Source organism: Aythya marila, assembly GCF_965140915.1.
Source record: "Aythya marila genome assembly, chromosome: Z".
NCBI classification, from domain to species: Eukaryota; Metazoa; Chordata; class Aves; order Anseriformes; family Anatidae; genus Aythya; species Aythya marila.
Window position 1 is genome coordinate 10,296,784 of NC_139080.1, and position 16,044 is coordinate 10,312,827.

General features: G+C 44.9%; 1 protein-coding gene across 4 annotated transcripts in view; it reads left to right on the top strand.

Moving 5' to 3' along the window:
- LOC309890149 (phospholipid-transporting ATPase ID-like) overlaps positions 1 to 16,044 on the top strand; it is an 81,222-nt gene that overhangs the window by 15,992 nt on the left and 49,186 nt on the right. For all 4 annotated transcript variants that reach the window (XM_082783743.1, XM_082783742.1, XM_082783744.1 and 1 more), the window contains 2 exons: positions 2,595 to 2,673; positions 13,019 to 13,077. In XM_082783743.1, coding sequence (XP_082639869.1) covers positions 2,631 to 2,673; positions 13,019 to 13,077 — 102 coding nt within the window. In that variant the 5' untranslated portion in view covers positions 2,595 to 2,630. The remainder of the gene's footprint in view (positions 1 to 2,594; positions 2,674 to 13,018; positions 13,078 to 16,044) is intronic.

Here is a 16,044-nt window from a genome sequence, read left to right on the forward strand (position 1 = left end):
GAGCCTGCAGTTTTGGTTGGGAACCCCAATACAAAGACCTGGGACTAAAAGATAGGCAGAGCTAGGGTCAGGCGAGATAATTCATCTTGCTGCACGACTAGTGACAGCTAACACCACCGGGAGCAGGACCTGGAGCACCACCACAAGGGATAACACCACGGGCTTTTGCTTAGGTTTGCTTTCACGCTTGCAGCAGAAGGCCAGTGACCTCTGGGACTGCCAACAGGCACCTGCAAGTGTTGAGGAGTGCTGGCACAAAGCAGGCTGTTCGCAGACAGGCACGCTACAGCCCGTGTGTGGTTTGCTACCTGAAGGAGCATGTGGATTAGATGTGTGAGTCAGTAACAAAGAAGCAAAGTAAGATTATTTGTAATAGAATGAAAATAAAGGGTGCACCTTCACACAATAGGGGTGTGTCGTGCCCTCAGTGGCATTGCGTGTGTGCCCATTGTGTACTGACACATTCTCAAGTGGCATTGTGGTTAGGGCAAGCCAGGAACTGAGTTTTGCACAGAGGATCAGGTCAGCTTGGGTTCATAACTCCTGGGCTTTAGCTAAACAAGCAGCTGTAATAAATCTGTGTGATGGAAACAACACAAGGGAAGTGGTAATTGGTACAGATGGATAGAGCAAAATTACCACTGTGTTGGCCCTAAAAGATAAAGTTTCATGGGGATGGTGAGCCTGTAGGGATATTTGTGCTGTATCAATCTGTCCACGATGATAACTTAAATTTCCTGCTGAGCAAAGATGTTCAATGAATGCAATCCTGATCAAATGCACCGAGAAACTGAAGGAATTAAAGATGCCCTTTGTGACAAATTAGTGTATTGTTGCAGTCTTGTTGTCACACTGAGGTCATGCCTGAAACTGGTGACTTAAAAATCACAGTAATTAACAAAACCCATGTGTCAGAGCTTAAGGAAGCTTCAGGTGTTGGTTTATGAGATGCAGACCTGATCTGAACTCCATTGGCTGTTTCATGCTATTTCTGCTGCAAGAAGTCTGATAGCCTCTTTCTCTTCTCTGCTCCCCCATGTATATAAACATCCTTTTTTTTTTTTTTCCTCTGCTGAAATGATATTCCTTGTCAATTGAGCACGCAGGTGGGGGGGGTTTGGTACTTGCGGATAGTCTTTCTGTAATGCTTGGCAAATACAGCAAAGTCAGAGTTCAGCAGTGTACCTGTATCAAATACTCACAGCCAGACAACCTTTTGCAGCCTCATGGGAGGGCCATTGACCATCAGCTCTGCAGCTCACGGTGCTCTAGGAAGCCCCAGTTTGTGGGGTAGGAAGGGGCCTTCAAGATAGACCCAGTTGCACCCCTCCCTGACGAGGGCACGGACACCTCCCACTAGATCAGGTTGCCTAAAGCCCCCTCCGTAGAATCACAGACTGGTTTTATCTGCACAGAAATCACAGGCTGGAATATCTGCTCAGAGCACCAGGTGCAATGGCTGCAGGGTTTTCCTTAACATCCTTTCCGTCACAGAACAGTGATATATCAGGAGTGCATTTAGGCAGTGGCATGGGCTGCGTTCACAACTGTGTGTTTCCAAAATATGGCCATTATCTGCTATATTTTTCTCCTTAGACAGCCTTGCTCTAGCACAGATAGGATAGGATTTTAAATAAGTGCTGCTTTGAAATTAGACAGAATTAGGTGGTGTGTTTTGTCTGTGATGGTGTGACATATCTGCAAGTCATTGGGAACTCTCTTTTCAGTGTTCTTTATCCAGATTTTTTATTTTTTTATTTTTTTTTTCCATGAAACATGAGCAGTATCAAAGTTTTTCTTCATTGTGTCACCTAGAAAACTTGCTCCTTATAAATCACAATTCCCTCAAGTATCTCACCATGGCTCCACTGTCCTGTTAAGCAATGATACAGCATTCATGTTGATTCAGGCATGCTAAGCAGTGCTGTTTTTTCCCATGCTCAGGGGTCTTTCATGTTGTTATCACCAACATAACCACTAAACTCCTCCAAACAGTCCGATACTTGGAACACCAACAGTTTCACTACCAACAGACTTTGATGTAACTTTTTGAAGGCTCAGTTCCTCTGCCTGTGCCTTAAAGCATTCCTGGTGCCTGTTTTGGGGGCCAGGAGGCTTGCAGTGAGCAGGGGAGAAGTTTTGTTCAGAGCTATACAACCCAGTCCACCCCAAACATGAATGAGAGTGACCAGCCACAGACAGCAGCGTGAGCCAGCACACGTTGAGCACCAGCAGATGTACAGGAAACCAGTGCTTCCCACTGCTTCCTCCTCCTCAGGGAGGCTGGTCTTGCTGGGTAGGCACCCAGTTCCTCTGCACCGAAGGTGCAAGCCCAGTGGGGGTATTTCTCCTTTTCATATAGGGCCAAAGGAGCAGGAATGTTCCTTTTAGACTCTCCATCCCTGGCCCTTTCTCTGTGCCATGTCAGGAGATGAACAGATCAAAATGCCCAAGGTAAGGTAGCACATTGATGCAGTGCAACCTGCAGACCTGAGATGGTTTATCATTTAAAACACACCATAATTATAAGTGGCATCGTGTTGTGCTGCGGAGATAGAAACCCACATTGAACAGCCTTCTCTTTTGTCTTGCAGAAATTCCATGGAGTTGGACTAAAATAAAGCTTGGGGATGTCTCTATTTGGATTAAAATTTGGAAAGAAGAAATTGAAAGGTGAGTGAAGTCTGGTAATACCATTGCCACTGGTGGAAACATAAGGAATGTAAATTCAAAACAAGTGCAAGCTCTAGTGAGCGTGTTTGGGAGCATGCCCTACACCTACGGAGCAGGCAGAGGAAGACACACTTTGTTTGCTTTTCCTGCATTTCATACTGCCTTGGGGAAGTGCTGCAGACCTTGTGCCAGTGAACAGGAGGACAGCTGAAACAGAACAAGCTGCAAAGTTTGTATGCTCTGATGGTCTGGCTTTTGGTGTCCTTTCTAGGTAGATCTCCTACAGGGGGTGTGGAGGAGCGATGCATAATGCTCTCCCAAGCAGTTTATAAAATAAGCTAGAAGTTACGTGGTGGTCTGATGCACTCTTTTGATGATGAAATGTGTTAATTGCAATGGCCCAGGTATTCATTTTAATGAGGGGTGGGAAGAAGGGCAAAGCACAGAGGTGCAGGCTGAGAGCAGCCCAGGACCACAGGGGGAACACCAACCCTGGGACAGAAACCAGAGCCCGTGCAACTCCCTCCCTGTGAGCTCCACTTGGCATCCCAAAACAGACCCTGAACCAAAGGGGTGTGGAGACTGGGAGCAGATGCCTTGCACAGCACAGTCCTCACCAAGGTTTCCAGCAAAAAAACTGTCTAGAGATGTGTGCTAGGAAGAAGCCCAAGAGAAGGGCTACTCATGTGTCCTTGCAGAGGGCCAGGTCCCTGCAGTCCCTAAGCGTGCATCTCCATCAGCACCAGGGCTTTGCAGCAGGGGTAACTGAATCAAATCTTGTGATCTATCACTCCATCCCTGGGATGAGGGTGTGATCTCTGGCCTTGGACCCATGTCAGTAGATGCTGTGAAGAGGGAAACTTTTTACCTTGCCTTTCCAGGGCATTCCTCCTTCTATCAGATGAATGCAGAGATTAGTGCCATACTCATATTTTGACATGAAAAAGATTTTTTTTTTTCCAGCCTCTCTGAGCTCAGAAGACTCAATAACATTTTCCCAAGGGTTTATTTTTGCAGCAGTGCTGCTGTTCCCCTTCCCTGGCACAGGGCAGTCTGTGAGCCCTGGGGTTAGGATGGGGCCAACCATTTGCTGCTCTGATAGTCTTATAAGAGGAGGTGGTAACTGCCCCCAGGGAGGGATCTCTGCCACACTTGAGGTCTTTCTCCTTATCGGCTTTGGAGGTGAGGTAACACAGGCTTGTCTGTGAGCCTCTGTCTACCCAGGGCATCTGCACTTGCAGGGGGGTAGTTCTGATTACCAAAAAGATTATGTTGCTATATCAGGAAAAATCTATTATTTTCTTGGCCTTGTGTTTGGGTTTTAGTACAGCAGTGTTCAGCCCATCTTCAACCAAGTGTCTAAGAGACTTATTTCTTCCTAGATATAAAATAACATGTTTTATAGAGAAAGATCATTTGTATTCACATTTTACCTGCTTTAGATCACCAGTTCAAAACCAATGAATTCAGACTGGAAGAAGTTCAGAGGAGGATAAGGGAGACTGAGGTGATCAGGGATTGAGGAGCTTCCATAACAGGGAACAGAAAGAGTTCTTTCCTCCCTTTTATTTTTTAATTCTTTTGCCTTGCAGCCTCAAAAAATCAAGGGGCTGTGATTGCTCTTTGAGAATGTTTCATTGTAGTTAATGCCAGGGTTGAACTACTATTTTAATGCAACTGTGTAGTACATGTATATGGAACCTTTGTCTTTGGAGGAGTCCTTAGTCCTCCTCTGGAGGAATCTCAGGACAGAACTGCCCAATGAAAGGCTTATTTTCCATCCCCAAACCAAAGCCAGGTGGCAACCAACCTCATACCCCTAGCGCAGGTCTCCGGTGACTTTTGCAGGACGGAATGGATTACCTCAGGCTTCACCAGCTGAAATTCAGGGTTCCTCCCATGAGGAGCACTGATACTCTGCTGCTTCTCCTCGGCAAGACGTGGCTGTTTCCATGTACAAACAAAATTAGGAGAGCGTTTTCAGGAGAAGTCCAGTTTAACTAGGCAAGTTACATGGTGTAAATTCCTTTCCTGGTGCACACCAAGCAGTGCTTCTCAATTTGAAGGCAAGAGCAGTCATTTCTGCAGCTTTGCCTCTATAAGCCCAGCCTAGGGGCACAGTGAGAGGGAGAGGAAGGGCATAAATTGAGACAGGGCTTTTGTAAAGCTGCACTGGGCTTTCCTTCTTGCTGCTGGGGACAGCCTGTTCTTCAGCACAGGTTCACCAGGATATGTGCACCAGGCTCTGGGCAGAGCTCAGCAGGGTGAGCAGCTCCCTATGGAGAAGGAAGCCCAAGACTGGCTCCATGGACCTGAAGCTTGGCTGGCCTTTGGGACTCCCATTCAGCTCCAATAGGAAACATCTCCCCACAGCAGGCGCTGAGTATGAAAAATATATTTATTTTGACTTAATTTCCCATTAGAAAAATAACTGTGAATTGTAGAACTTCCCAAAGTTTGTTTCAGAGCTGTATTTATTTTTATGAATTTACATCACTTCCTATCAACTGTGCGTCGCTGTTATTAACAGCATGTGCAATTGTGTCAAGCTGTGGTGTTACCAGCATGTCTAGGAGATACTATTTTCTAGTAAAGGATATAATATGTGCCAGCCAGTCACTGGTAGACTACTTTTTCAAAATAAAAATAAATGACTAATTCATCTGCTTTATTTGGCATGATGATATTGGTCAAATTATTTTGAACTAGTATTACAAAAAAAAAAATCTAAATCAAATTGAGATATATATATATCCAAAATTAAAGCTTTTCAAAATGAAGAAGACAGAATTCCCACTGCAGAAATATTTTAAAGTGGTTATTTATCCTTCTGAAGTAGGCTGAAAACAAATGTGAAATGATGCAGATGCTTCTTGAGAAATAATCTGTTGCAAGGCATTCCTGAGAGCTGGTGAGCCCCAGCCCTTGCCCAGAGCCAAGGCAGGTGGGTGAGACATTGCAGGGAGGAGGAAGGGAAGGACGAACCAGAGCTGGTATTATCACAGGAGAAGGAGGAAGGGAGAGGCAAGGCAGCCGCTGTCCCATCCCAGAGAAAAAAAAAAAAAAAAAAAAAAGAAGAAGGAGAACTTTCTGGTGTAAGGTTATCCAGCACCTCTTCCAGGCCTGTGTCCCAGAAGTCCTGTTTGGCCACAAGTGTGGTACATCCTGGGCAAACCAAGGCATCTTTTTGGAGCCCTTTCTTCTTGTTTTCTCTCTCCTTATGGTGATAATATCAAATACTGTTTCTACAAAAGGCCAGGATCTAATCTTGAACTTTAGCATCACATTAAACATTTACTGGACTTGAAACAGAAATAATTCCTGTTCACCCTCAAAAATTTTTACTTTCAGACCTTGCATCTGCCATATGAAAATAGAGACATCTCAGCACATCTCTTAAGAGAGCCCTATGTTAGCAATGCCAGTAAAAAATTCATCTTGCATTAATACCTGGTCCAGGATCATATGAAATATTTTACCTATACTGGCAAAACTGTATGGCATTCCCTTGGTGCTAGCAGCAGGCTGAACTCTGTACCAGGCACAGAAACATAGTCCATGAACACAAAAGCATGTTTCTTGCATTTAATTTCCTCAGGAGGAAGGAGGATTCTAGTTCTTCTGAGTCAAAAAGATACGATAAAGAAGATCTTCATTTAATAATGGAGGAGAAGGCAGGAGGGAATAGGCTAAATCCGTTTATGGTGGTGTATCTGAATGGTCTTGCCTCAGGATTTTTAAATTAAATCCCTCACACTCAGTACAAGCTAGTCCATTTCAGAGATGAAAATGCATGGGATTGCCAGCATATATCATCTCCAGCCAGAGGGGCTCTGCAGAGGAAGGGACATCTGCACTTCAAAAACACACGTTTTTACAAAACCGAGTCCCAGAGAACCCCTCCTTTGAGTCGATAATAAAAAATACCTTTGTTTGCCGTGCAGCTGGGCTTGTGCCTGCTCTGGGCAGGGCTGGGCTGTAATCCTCACCTTTCCCATTTCCGTCCCACCTGGTCTCACTCTCCTCCAGCCACACACACACTGGCTGCACCGTGGCTGACTCTGGCTGCATTTCCAGCCAGGGATGGGCTTTGGTTTTGTGCCACCAGGTAGCTCAGAGCATCAGGTTGACTTTCAGGTGATGAGGGTTCAGTTTTTCCCTGTGTCCCAGGCCAGCTGAATGAGTTAGATATTGCAGGCTGTGAGGCTCAGACCCCTCACCTCACTCTTCCCTTCACCCATGTCCTCCCTGATCACTATTAAAACACTGGGCTGGATGAGTAAAGATTGCTGGTTTTGTTTTTGTGTAGAGCTCACTCAGTGCAGCTCTGATCTCAGCGAGGCACGGCTGTGTTCTGAATTTGAGATTGTATTATATATACTGTACAAAATAAGCCTGCTGTCTTTAACCTAGCTGTGGGGACTCTGCCCTAGTAGAGCACCTGCAAATTTGGAACTTTGCTGCGTGCGTCCTTTCTCAAAAAGGAGCAATTATTGCTTCAAGGTGAAAGGAGAATTTGGCTAATAGCTTGCCTAGTAACCTCTCCAGGAGCAGCAATTTTATTTACCTAGTACTAATGTAATGATTTGCCCTCTTCCGTGGAGTTGTTTTTTAATGGCCGCTGTTCTTTTCTTTTTTTTTTTTTTTTTTGAGGGGGAGGACAGAGGTGTCAAGGAACCATGGCAGGTCTTAGTTAATTGTGCATGTGGAGTAACAGTCCAGCAAGGACCAGAAATAAGGGCTAGGGATGCTCTGCCTGTAAGAGACGGGTCATCTCCCGGGTGCTGCATGCCAGGTGGCACTTGTGCCATCGCTGAGAGGTGACACTGAAAGCTGGATCACACAGGGAAAAATGAGGTGCCCCACAGTAGAGGCTCCGAGGAGCAGGAGCAGTAGAGGAACAGTAGAGGCCACAACAGTATAGGAGAGAGGAGATATGGTGGAAGCATAACAGCTTAACAGTACTGCTGCTTCTACAGCTTGGCACTGGTAAGGTTAACAGCTTTGTTAAAAGCCCCTCTGCAAGGCAAGCCGAGGGCAAGAGCCCAGCTCCAGGATGCCAGTCTCTGCAGCTGATCCAGCACAGTGTTCTTGCTTTTGAAGCCACTTTTTTAAAGGGTGGAGCAGAGATTTTTTATTTATTTATTTTTTACAGAGTTTATGTTGTTTCAGCTCTGTTGTCAGGCTCGGTTACCCCGGCACTCCCCTAGCTGGGCTGTGTTTGTTTCATGCATGAGATATCAGGCCCTAGTTTGTATATGACTTGGCAAAACCAGGCAGATCTTAACCTCCTGCTCCTCGGAGCCACGAGACCTGATCTCTACAAACCCTTTCCAATGGCCTGTTTAAAGCATTGCTCTTGGCACATGCTCCTTAACATAAACCAGCAGAAAATTTCCAGACTCTCTGACCAGATCTTGAATCTAACCTTTTGCAGGACTTTTCCGTGCAACAGGCTGAAACGGAGGAGGCTGGTGGGCTGGCCAGTTACATTTATAGATGATTTTTGGCACGGGTTTAATGTTATTAAATCCAGATGTTATTCTGTGGTTTAGATCCTAAATCTGTCTGCCTGAGAAAACAGCCACTTTCCCAGTGACTTGGTCTCAGTGGTTAGACCAAGAACTGGGCACGAAGCCATACTTATGTATACTGAGTTTCCACTGATGAATAATTTAAAATAGTTTTCAGTGGCAGTGAAATGATAACTTGGAGCACAAATCCCATTCCTTCTTTCCAGTGATTTGTGACTGCATTTTACAGAAGCAGAAAGTTTAATACAAGTTGCTCAGAGATAAGATTAAAAAAAAAAGTTTCAAGAAATGAAAAACTTCTATTCTGATAGCTTTTCAGTTTTCCCCTCCCTTTTTCCTCAATGCTTCTAGAATTAACAGCACATGATAAGACATGTGTGCTTGCACCTACAGCCAAAATACCCTGAGCTGCAGTTTCCAGGAATAGCTGGGGCAATTATAGAGTTTCTCTACCTTTTTATTTCCAATGATCACGCAAGAGACTTCATTTCTGCCCGGACAGTTTCAGAAGAATAAGAGAAACTGGTGGTTTAGGAGATAGCAGCAGGGCCTCTCTGTTGGCACAAAATAAAACCACTGAGGCAGTGTTGTCCTGTGCCTGTGGTCAGTGGTGGTTCTCCTTCAGGGCAGATACAGGGGAGTAATTTCTGCTTGCTGGTGTTGTCAGACAAGGCACCCTTTGCAATTTGTTCTTGCTTTAGCAAAGGTGTTGGCTGTTATCCAGAAAGGAAGATAAAAATCTTGCTGATAGCAGCTGGCCTTCTATCTTAGCCTTTAGAGACACTGCCTCTCAGAGCTATGGTCTCCAGAAAGTGAGGGGTCCTGGTACTCAAGGTAGATGTGCTATCACCAGCCAGAGGATTTCCAGTCATTTGAAGTAGGCTTATGGCTATCTGAGGCCTTCAGAAGTGGGTTAGTCTCTGAAAACCTGCCCTGAGGCACTGTCCTACCAGGAGAGCAGTGCCCTGAGCAAGTTTCATGTGCTGTTGTGTTTCCCAGTCCCACTGCTTGGTATTTCTGTGCCATCCCTAAGCTGCTGGCAGCTGTTTGTCTGGCATACAATCCATTCCTCTTGGGGAGGGCATCAATCACCTTGGTGAGAAGCCAGGCTACTTTCTGGGAGCGCCCAAAATCCATCTTCCCAGTCTCTCCCCTGGCTGTACAGAGAGGACTGCCCTGCCTACAAAGAAGAGGTGGTCATCGAGAACAGAAGAGCCTCTCAGAAGTTTCTCGGGTACCCTGAGGCTCTGCCACGTGCCATTGCTTGTGTCATAGGATGGGAGTAAATACCCACAGGGCTCCAGCTTAGAGGAGCAGTTCTGGATGTCTTTGTGCCTCTGTCCATCATGGGTTTCTGTAGATCCGTCTGGGGCAACACCTGGGCAGACCTGGTTTTAACAAGTACCTTTATCTGTCATCTATGTTGATAACAGCAGTTACTCTCAAGTAAATTCCTGAAAGGGGGCATAATATAATAAACGAAGCCATGCCAGCATGGACCACTGGAGTTTTGCTTTCCTCTGGAACTCTGGACAGGTTACTCTGATCTCCCTGCATCTTGTTTTTCCTGTTGTAGAAGCAGAGAAATGTGTCCGAGGAAAGCAGTTCAAGATTAAGCATTTTCAGGATCTCAAATGAAGTCTCTGTGTTGATCTGAATCACCCAGTCAGAACATATGGGAGATGTTTCAAAAATGCTCGACACAGCTAGATGCTCCTGAAGAAAAGGAAAAGCACATTTACCTGCTAACCTAGTAAAGAGGCCTTAAATTAGTAATTAGAGGGCTTGATGAAAACAGCCCATAGGCAGAGACAAACACTGGTGATCTGTAGAAGGGCTTAAAAATTAGGGAAATGGTGTTATTTATAAAGTTACTGGAGGGAAAGGAGGAAGGATAGCAGCAGTTCAATGCCCTGAATAGCTTAGGCACTTGCTAATGCAGGACTGAATAAACAGGAAGAACTAGATGTCTTAATACATCATTTAATAGGTATAATAGACACGTGCTGGAACTCATGAGGCTGGAATATTAATAGAAAAGAATAAAGCTTATTCTGGAAGGGTAACAGAGGTGGCAGGGGAAGAGATGTTTTCCATCTATGTTCATGTGCTCTGAGATCCAGTGTGGAGAAAGAGATGAGCAAATCACAGATCTCTGAGTAATGATATGCACGGGTAAGGAACACAGGCATAGCACACCAAGAAGGGCAGTCCTTGTGAGAAGTTAATCTAATTTTCTGAAAGATAGGGCATGGTGGTAAACAACGAATTACAATTATGCAGACTCGGAGCTGGGAAGGAGCAGAGGGGAATACAACATGTTTGGCTTGCTTGGGGGGTGAACTGGCCCGACCTTTTGGTGCAGAGGTGGAAAATTTTTTGCAGGTAGGGAGGAAGTTGTTCCAGAACTGATTCCCGTCAACAGGGAGGAGCTGACTGGGCATGTGAGAGCAGAAGGCAGTGTGAATGGGAATGATGCTAAAATGATAGCATGATGCTTGAGCAAAAGCGACAAGAGCAAAGCAGTCTTCAGGAATGGAGTTATTGGTAAATATGAAGAACTAGTCACTCATATCTCATGGGAAAGAAATCTGAGATGGGGGAGAATTAAAGTCATTTCCTTGGATATTTGGTATTAAGGTCAGAAGTGTAAGCTATCATGTTTCGGAGAGGCTCAGGAGGGTGAATGAAGTGGTGGAATCACAAGCTGTTCAGTCACCTCAGACTGAACAGGCAGGATGCCTCTAGAAGGAGCACAGCAGGTTGTTTTATCCAGCACAAACTCTTGTGGCAAAGGCCCAAAGTGAGAAAGAGTTAGCAAGGATGTAAAGGACAATACAATTTGTTCTGTAAAGATTGGTTTCTCTGGGTTTTAGTAACCCTTCTAGTAGGTGGAAGATCAAAGAAGATTTATGTCTGCCATACAGTGAAAAAAAAAATCAGCAAATCACGCTAAGAAATCTGATACATATATTTTTTCTTTTATCAGGCATCTCACACATTAGTTGCCATCAACAGAGGAGAAAGGGAGAGCTTTGGGGCTGGAACATAGAAAGAATGGGTCAGCTGAGTAAGGTAGAAACTGGCCTGGAGCACTGCTGCCTTAGGGAGTTTGTGGAGCACAGACAGGAAAGGTTCCTAAGACTGGGAAAAGAGCAAGCATAGCACCTACCTTGAAACAAAGGAAAAAGAAAAGCTGAGTGATTACAGATATATAGGCCTCACTTCTTGGGTAAAGGTTGAAAGAGTCAAACAAACCACTTCAAAGTAACTAGAAGTGTGTGGGGGAAGAGATAATTAACAGCCAGCAGTCCAGAAAAACTACATCAAACCCAAATTAATTCTATGTTAGTGGTAGCCTGAGGGCTAGTGAAAAAGCCTTAGATAGCTGTTATGTGTCCTGGCTGTCACTTTAGCGCTTTTACAAGTAAACTGGAGAGAGATGCTCAAGATAAAATCACTGTAGAGTGAGTGCCAAACCTTATTATTATTATTATTATTATTTTCAGACGCTGAGAGTAGTTATCAATGACTGGTAATGAAACTCAAGAGTGTCATCATAGATGTATCCCGGATCTGGTATTCAGTATTATATTTTCCGTCTTGTCTGGCAGAATAAAGCACACACTTAGTAAATCTGCATATGGTACCACCCTGGCAGGAACTACAAGCACACCGAAAGATAGGATTAGAATTGACTAACTGAAAACATAGTCTGAAAAAAATTGGATGCAGTTCAATAAGGACAAATGAAAGTTTTGTATTGCCTGATGAGGCATCAGCTCTGCCAGAAAGGATCTGCCAAAATGGATTTTATTCTGGCACACTGTCATCCAAGTGCTGGTGGTGCAAAAGGATATTATTTTAAATTACTTCTAGGAGATTTTCCATTTAAATATTTGTTGTCACTAAGATAGTTGGAGTGTTCCTTGTACTCCTGTCAGCTTTGGTAAGCCCCAGCTGCAAACTAAGGCTCTTTTTGGGTGCTGTGCTTCCAGAATGAGGTGAACAAGCTGGGAAACCCACTGGGGAGCATCAAGAATGATGCCACTTCTGAGAGATTAACATGTTAAGAAGTGACTAAAGAAATGAATTGCCTTTTCTTCCAAAGAGTAAACTACAGCAAGGCTTAGCAGCCTTCACTACATAACAAAGTCATCTGGGCTCTGTGTCCTTGGCAAGTAGTACAAGGAAATGACGGGAAGCAGAAAGAGCACCTTTGATCATCACAGGACAAGATACAATTTGTTTAAATTGAAATAATGAGTTTTACGTTAGTGGGAAAAAAACTTTCCCCCTAGGAAGGACACTGCAGTCCTGGAAGAGGCAGTCAAAACAATAGCCATCACTGCAGTGTTTTAGGGCATTTACTGAGATTGACAGCCACGACCATCCCTTGAGGTAGAGGGTAGATTTGGTGACCCCTTGAAACCCCTTCCAGTATTTTTTTATTTCAGGATAGCTGTGGTGGGATGATTCAAGGATGTACTGGGGGAAGGGCGCCAACAGTAGGCTCATGGCAACAGCTCTAGAGGCTTCAAGGGGAGGAGATGAAGCAGGGCTTCATCTCATGTCATTCATATTGATCAGCACTAGTTGAATGGTGATTCCTGCCCAAGAGAAGGTGAACAACTTGTTAAACCACTGCTTTATCAGTGCCACCAGCATCTTCAATTCCCTGACATGGGACATTCAGCACAGAGTACAGATTCCCATTGACAGCTCTGCTTGATTTTTCTGATGATTCATTTGTGCCGGTATTGATTCTGCCTACCTTCAAACACATCTGATTTGTTTCTTCTTCTTTGCAGAGGAAGAGAGACACCTTCAAGCAAACAAACGGGATTTTAACCTGCAGTTTGAATATGCTGTAAGTAACCAGCATATGTTGCTCTGTGCAGATGCAGTGACAGATGCTGCTGCATCTGTTTCGTGTCTTCTCACTACAAGGCGCTCTCCCTTCGTGTTCATTTCGATGTTTCAAGGACACGACATGAGTGAGTTCTGGCTGTGACTCCACAAGCAATGGGTTTAAGCCTACACTTAGGGAAGAGGATTAATTCCCTGGGCTTACCAGAAAGACTTGGGCAAAGATTTTTGCTGTGCCCTGTGGTGAGATGGAGGGGTAGATGTGCCAGGGAGCACGTCAGAAAGATGGTTCATTTCTGAGTCACTCATGGGCAGCTCTGTCTTTGGAGTCAGCCCTGAGAATGGGCAGTCAAAGGAGGCCTAATGCTGGAGGAGCACAATGCAGTGGCTTTCTACACTTCCAGAAAATTGTTTGTCAGCCAAGTGTTTGCAGGATCAGGCTCCAAGGTCTTTCAATAACGGAACATGGGGGGAGATTTCTGTTGGAAATGTGGCTTCATTTAAAGTAAAACATGAAAGGAAATGTGTCAGTTCCTCAGCTCTCACAGCAAAATCCTCTCTGTCAGGAAGGTTTTGAGTCTGGCCTTCGTGGCTTCCTGCCAGCTTTTATTTCCAGCTCCTTAGCAGCCTTGTTGGGTTACCGTTGTGCCATGAAATCTGTGCCTCCAAGACGTACCATGGCATGGGCTGGCGGTCACCGAGGTCTGCCAGGCTCTGATTTACTGAGCTGGATTTCCAGAGGGGGCCATTTGCTGTCCCTTTGTGCAGAGGAGGGCTGGCCCAGACGGTAGACCTGTACTGCCTGGCTGCAGGGTCACCTCCTTGGTTGGGCAATCAACACATTTGCAGCTGCCAACTGATACTGAAATGAATTTTGTGAATTTTTGTCCTCTGCATATCTGAATTCCAGAGGTGAAATTCATCCTTCAGCTTTACTCAGGAGCTCCTTTGAATCGTGTTTTGTTTTAGGAACATTGCGGATGTTTGCTTGGTAATTTCGTAACTGGAAACACTCGACATTTCAGAATAGTGTGATTTCTTGTGAGATAGAAATTTTGACTTGCCACAGGTTTGACTTAAAATCTCTAATGTAGCTGATCTGTTGCAACATGAACTGGATGCTCTTCAGTAATCACCTCTCATCCATGAACTACACAGGTTAGAGAGTTCCTAAGCACAGAGCTGCTGCATGTATCCCGAATATGAAATATGTTGTGCTTAGTATATGTAAAGGACTATGCAGCACAAATGCTTTATCAAGCCTGGTGATTTAGGACTGGGAAAGTGCATTTGATTTGCATAGAACCTGCTGTTCCAGTGCTGGGGTGGGCATTGCCTCTATGTGTGGATTTTGGATCTTTCATGGGATGATTGGAATGTGGACTATGGGCAGCAGTGGGGCAGGGAAGCAAGAGGGAGATGTACAATGAGGTCAGGGCAGAGAGAGCAAGCAACTCTTCTGGTGCTGAGTCAATTTTTGTGAAAAGCCATTCATAAAGCTAACTGCATGCCACTGCTTCCCAGCTGATTGCTTACATGCCCAAGGGTTTGCAAATAACCAAAATCAAGGTGAGGACTGTGAGAGCTCTGGATAGTTTCCATAAGAGTCTATTAATTAGGTGTGAAAGCACAGGCAGCCAAAAAGCCAGCTCAATATAATCTGTTAAACCTTGGCTGCGAGTTTCAGTAATCATACCCCTCATTTTAGTCAGCTATGGCTCATGATTTCTTGAGTCTGGTGTAGAATGAGGCTTAAAAATTTTAGAAAACTGCCCAGAAAGAGCCAAATCCTGAGTAGGTAGGTGGGTGGGTCATGAAGTACAAAAATGCTTTATGATGATGCAAGCACTGCCAATACTGTACAGGGCTGAACATCATGTCCTGGGCTGCTTATTTCCAATAAGTCTTGACAAAAGTTCCACTTACTAAAATCACATTGCCATGGTGCATGACAGTTACTAACCATGCTCATAAATTCATTTAGGTCCTGTGGTTACATCTGGAAATGGCCAAAAGAGAGAAGCTCCCATTGCTTTGGCATATGCATTGTACTCTAGCAGTGCTGTAGTCCATCAGAAGGGTCAAATCCGGGCCCCTTCCAGATTCAGATTTCTGTGATTGCTGTGGGGTCACACTGCTGAGCACTAGGTTCTGGTTCAGCAGGAAGGACCAAGACCATCCGGACTCCAGACCCTGCCCTGGGGTGCTCAGGTCCAGCAGATGTTAGGTTCAATTGGCTCTCAGCATGCTGGCATTTCGTGGATGGAGCAATTTCCGTCTCCTGCAGCTGAGGTCCTCCCTCCTCAAGATGTGTTCGCACTTGTATATGTTTAATCTGACATATACAAACCACAGAAGTGTTTGTGCTCTCCTTGTTTCGTGGTGGTGCTCAGCTTTTCGGGCCAGGAGAATCTGCACAAGTGGGCAGGATGATCAGAGGGGCCAGGAGGAGAAGAGCAGTCCTCCAGCTCTCAGTCCCACAGTGAGGACAGTTAGCCCTTGTCCTTGTGCCCAGGAGTCTTGTCTTCTCTCAAGACAGAAGGGAGGATGTGCTGAGTTATTGCACTTGAATATAAGGGATATTGGATAGAAACTAGAAGGAAACAGAAATACAACAAACCTTAGAAAGTGTTTTATACAGTGAAAGCCACAGGGATGGGGTTTATTTTACTTGGTAACTTAAAGCCATGTAAGCCATAAAACCTATAGAACAGGTTCTTGTAACAAAGCTAGGTGAGGCAGTAAATGTTTCTTCAGGGTGAGGCAGCTGCTGAGAAAGGTCAGTGCGGAGAAGAAAGGGAAATGCAAACAGAGGTGTAGTGTATTGCTGTGCCAGGCTGTATGTCACAGCTGGCACACAGGTTTGGGCCTTTCACTAAAAAGACAGTTTCTTTTGTGTAGGCATGGATCAAAGGTACAGAGCTGCTTTGTCTCCTCGGTGAGAACAGGGAAGTGGGCATGTGCAGCT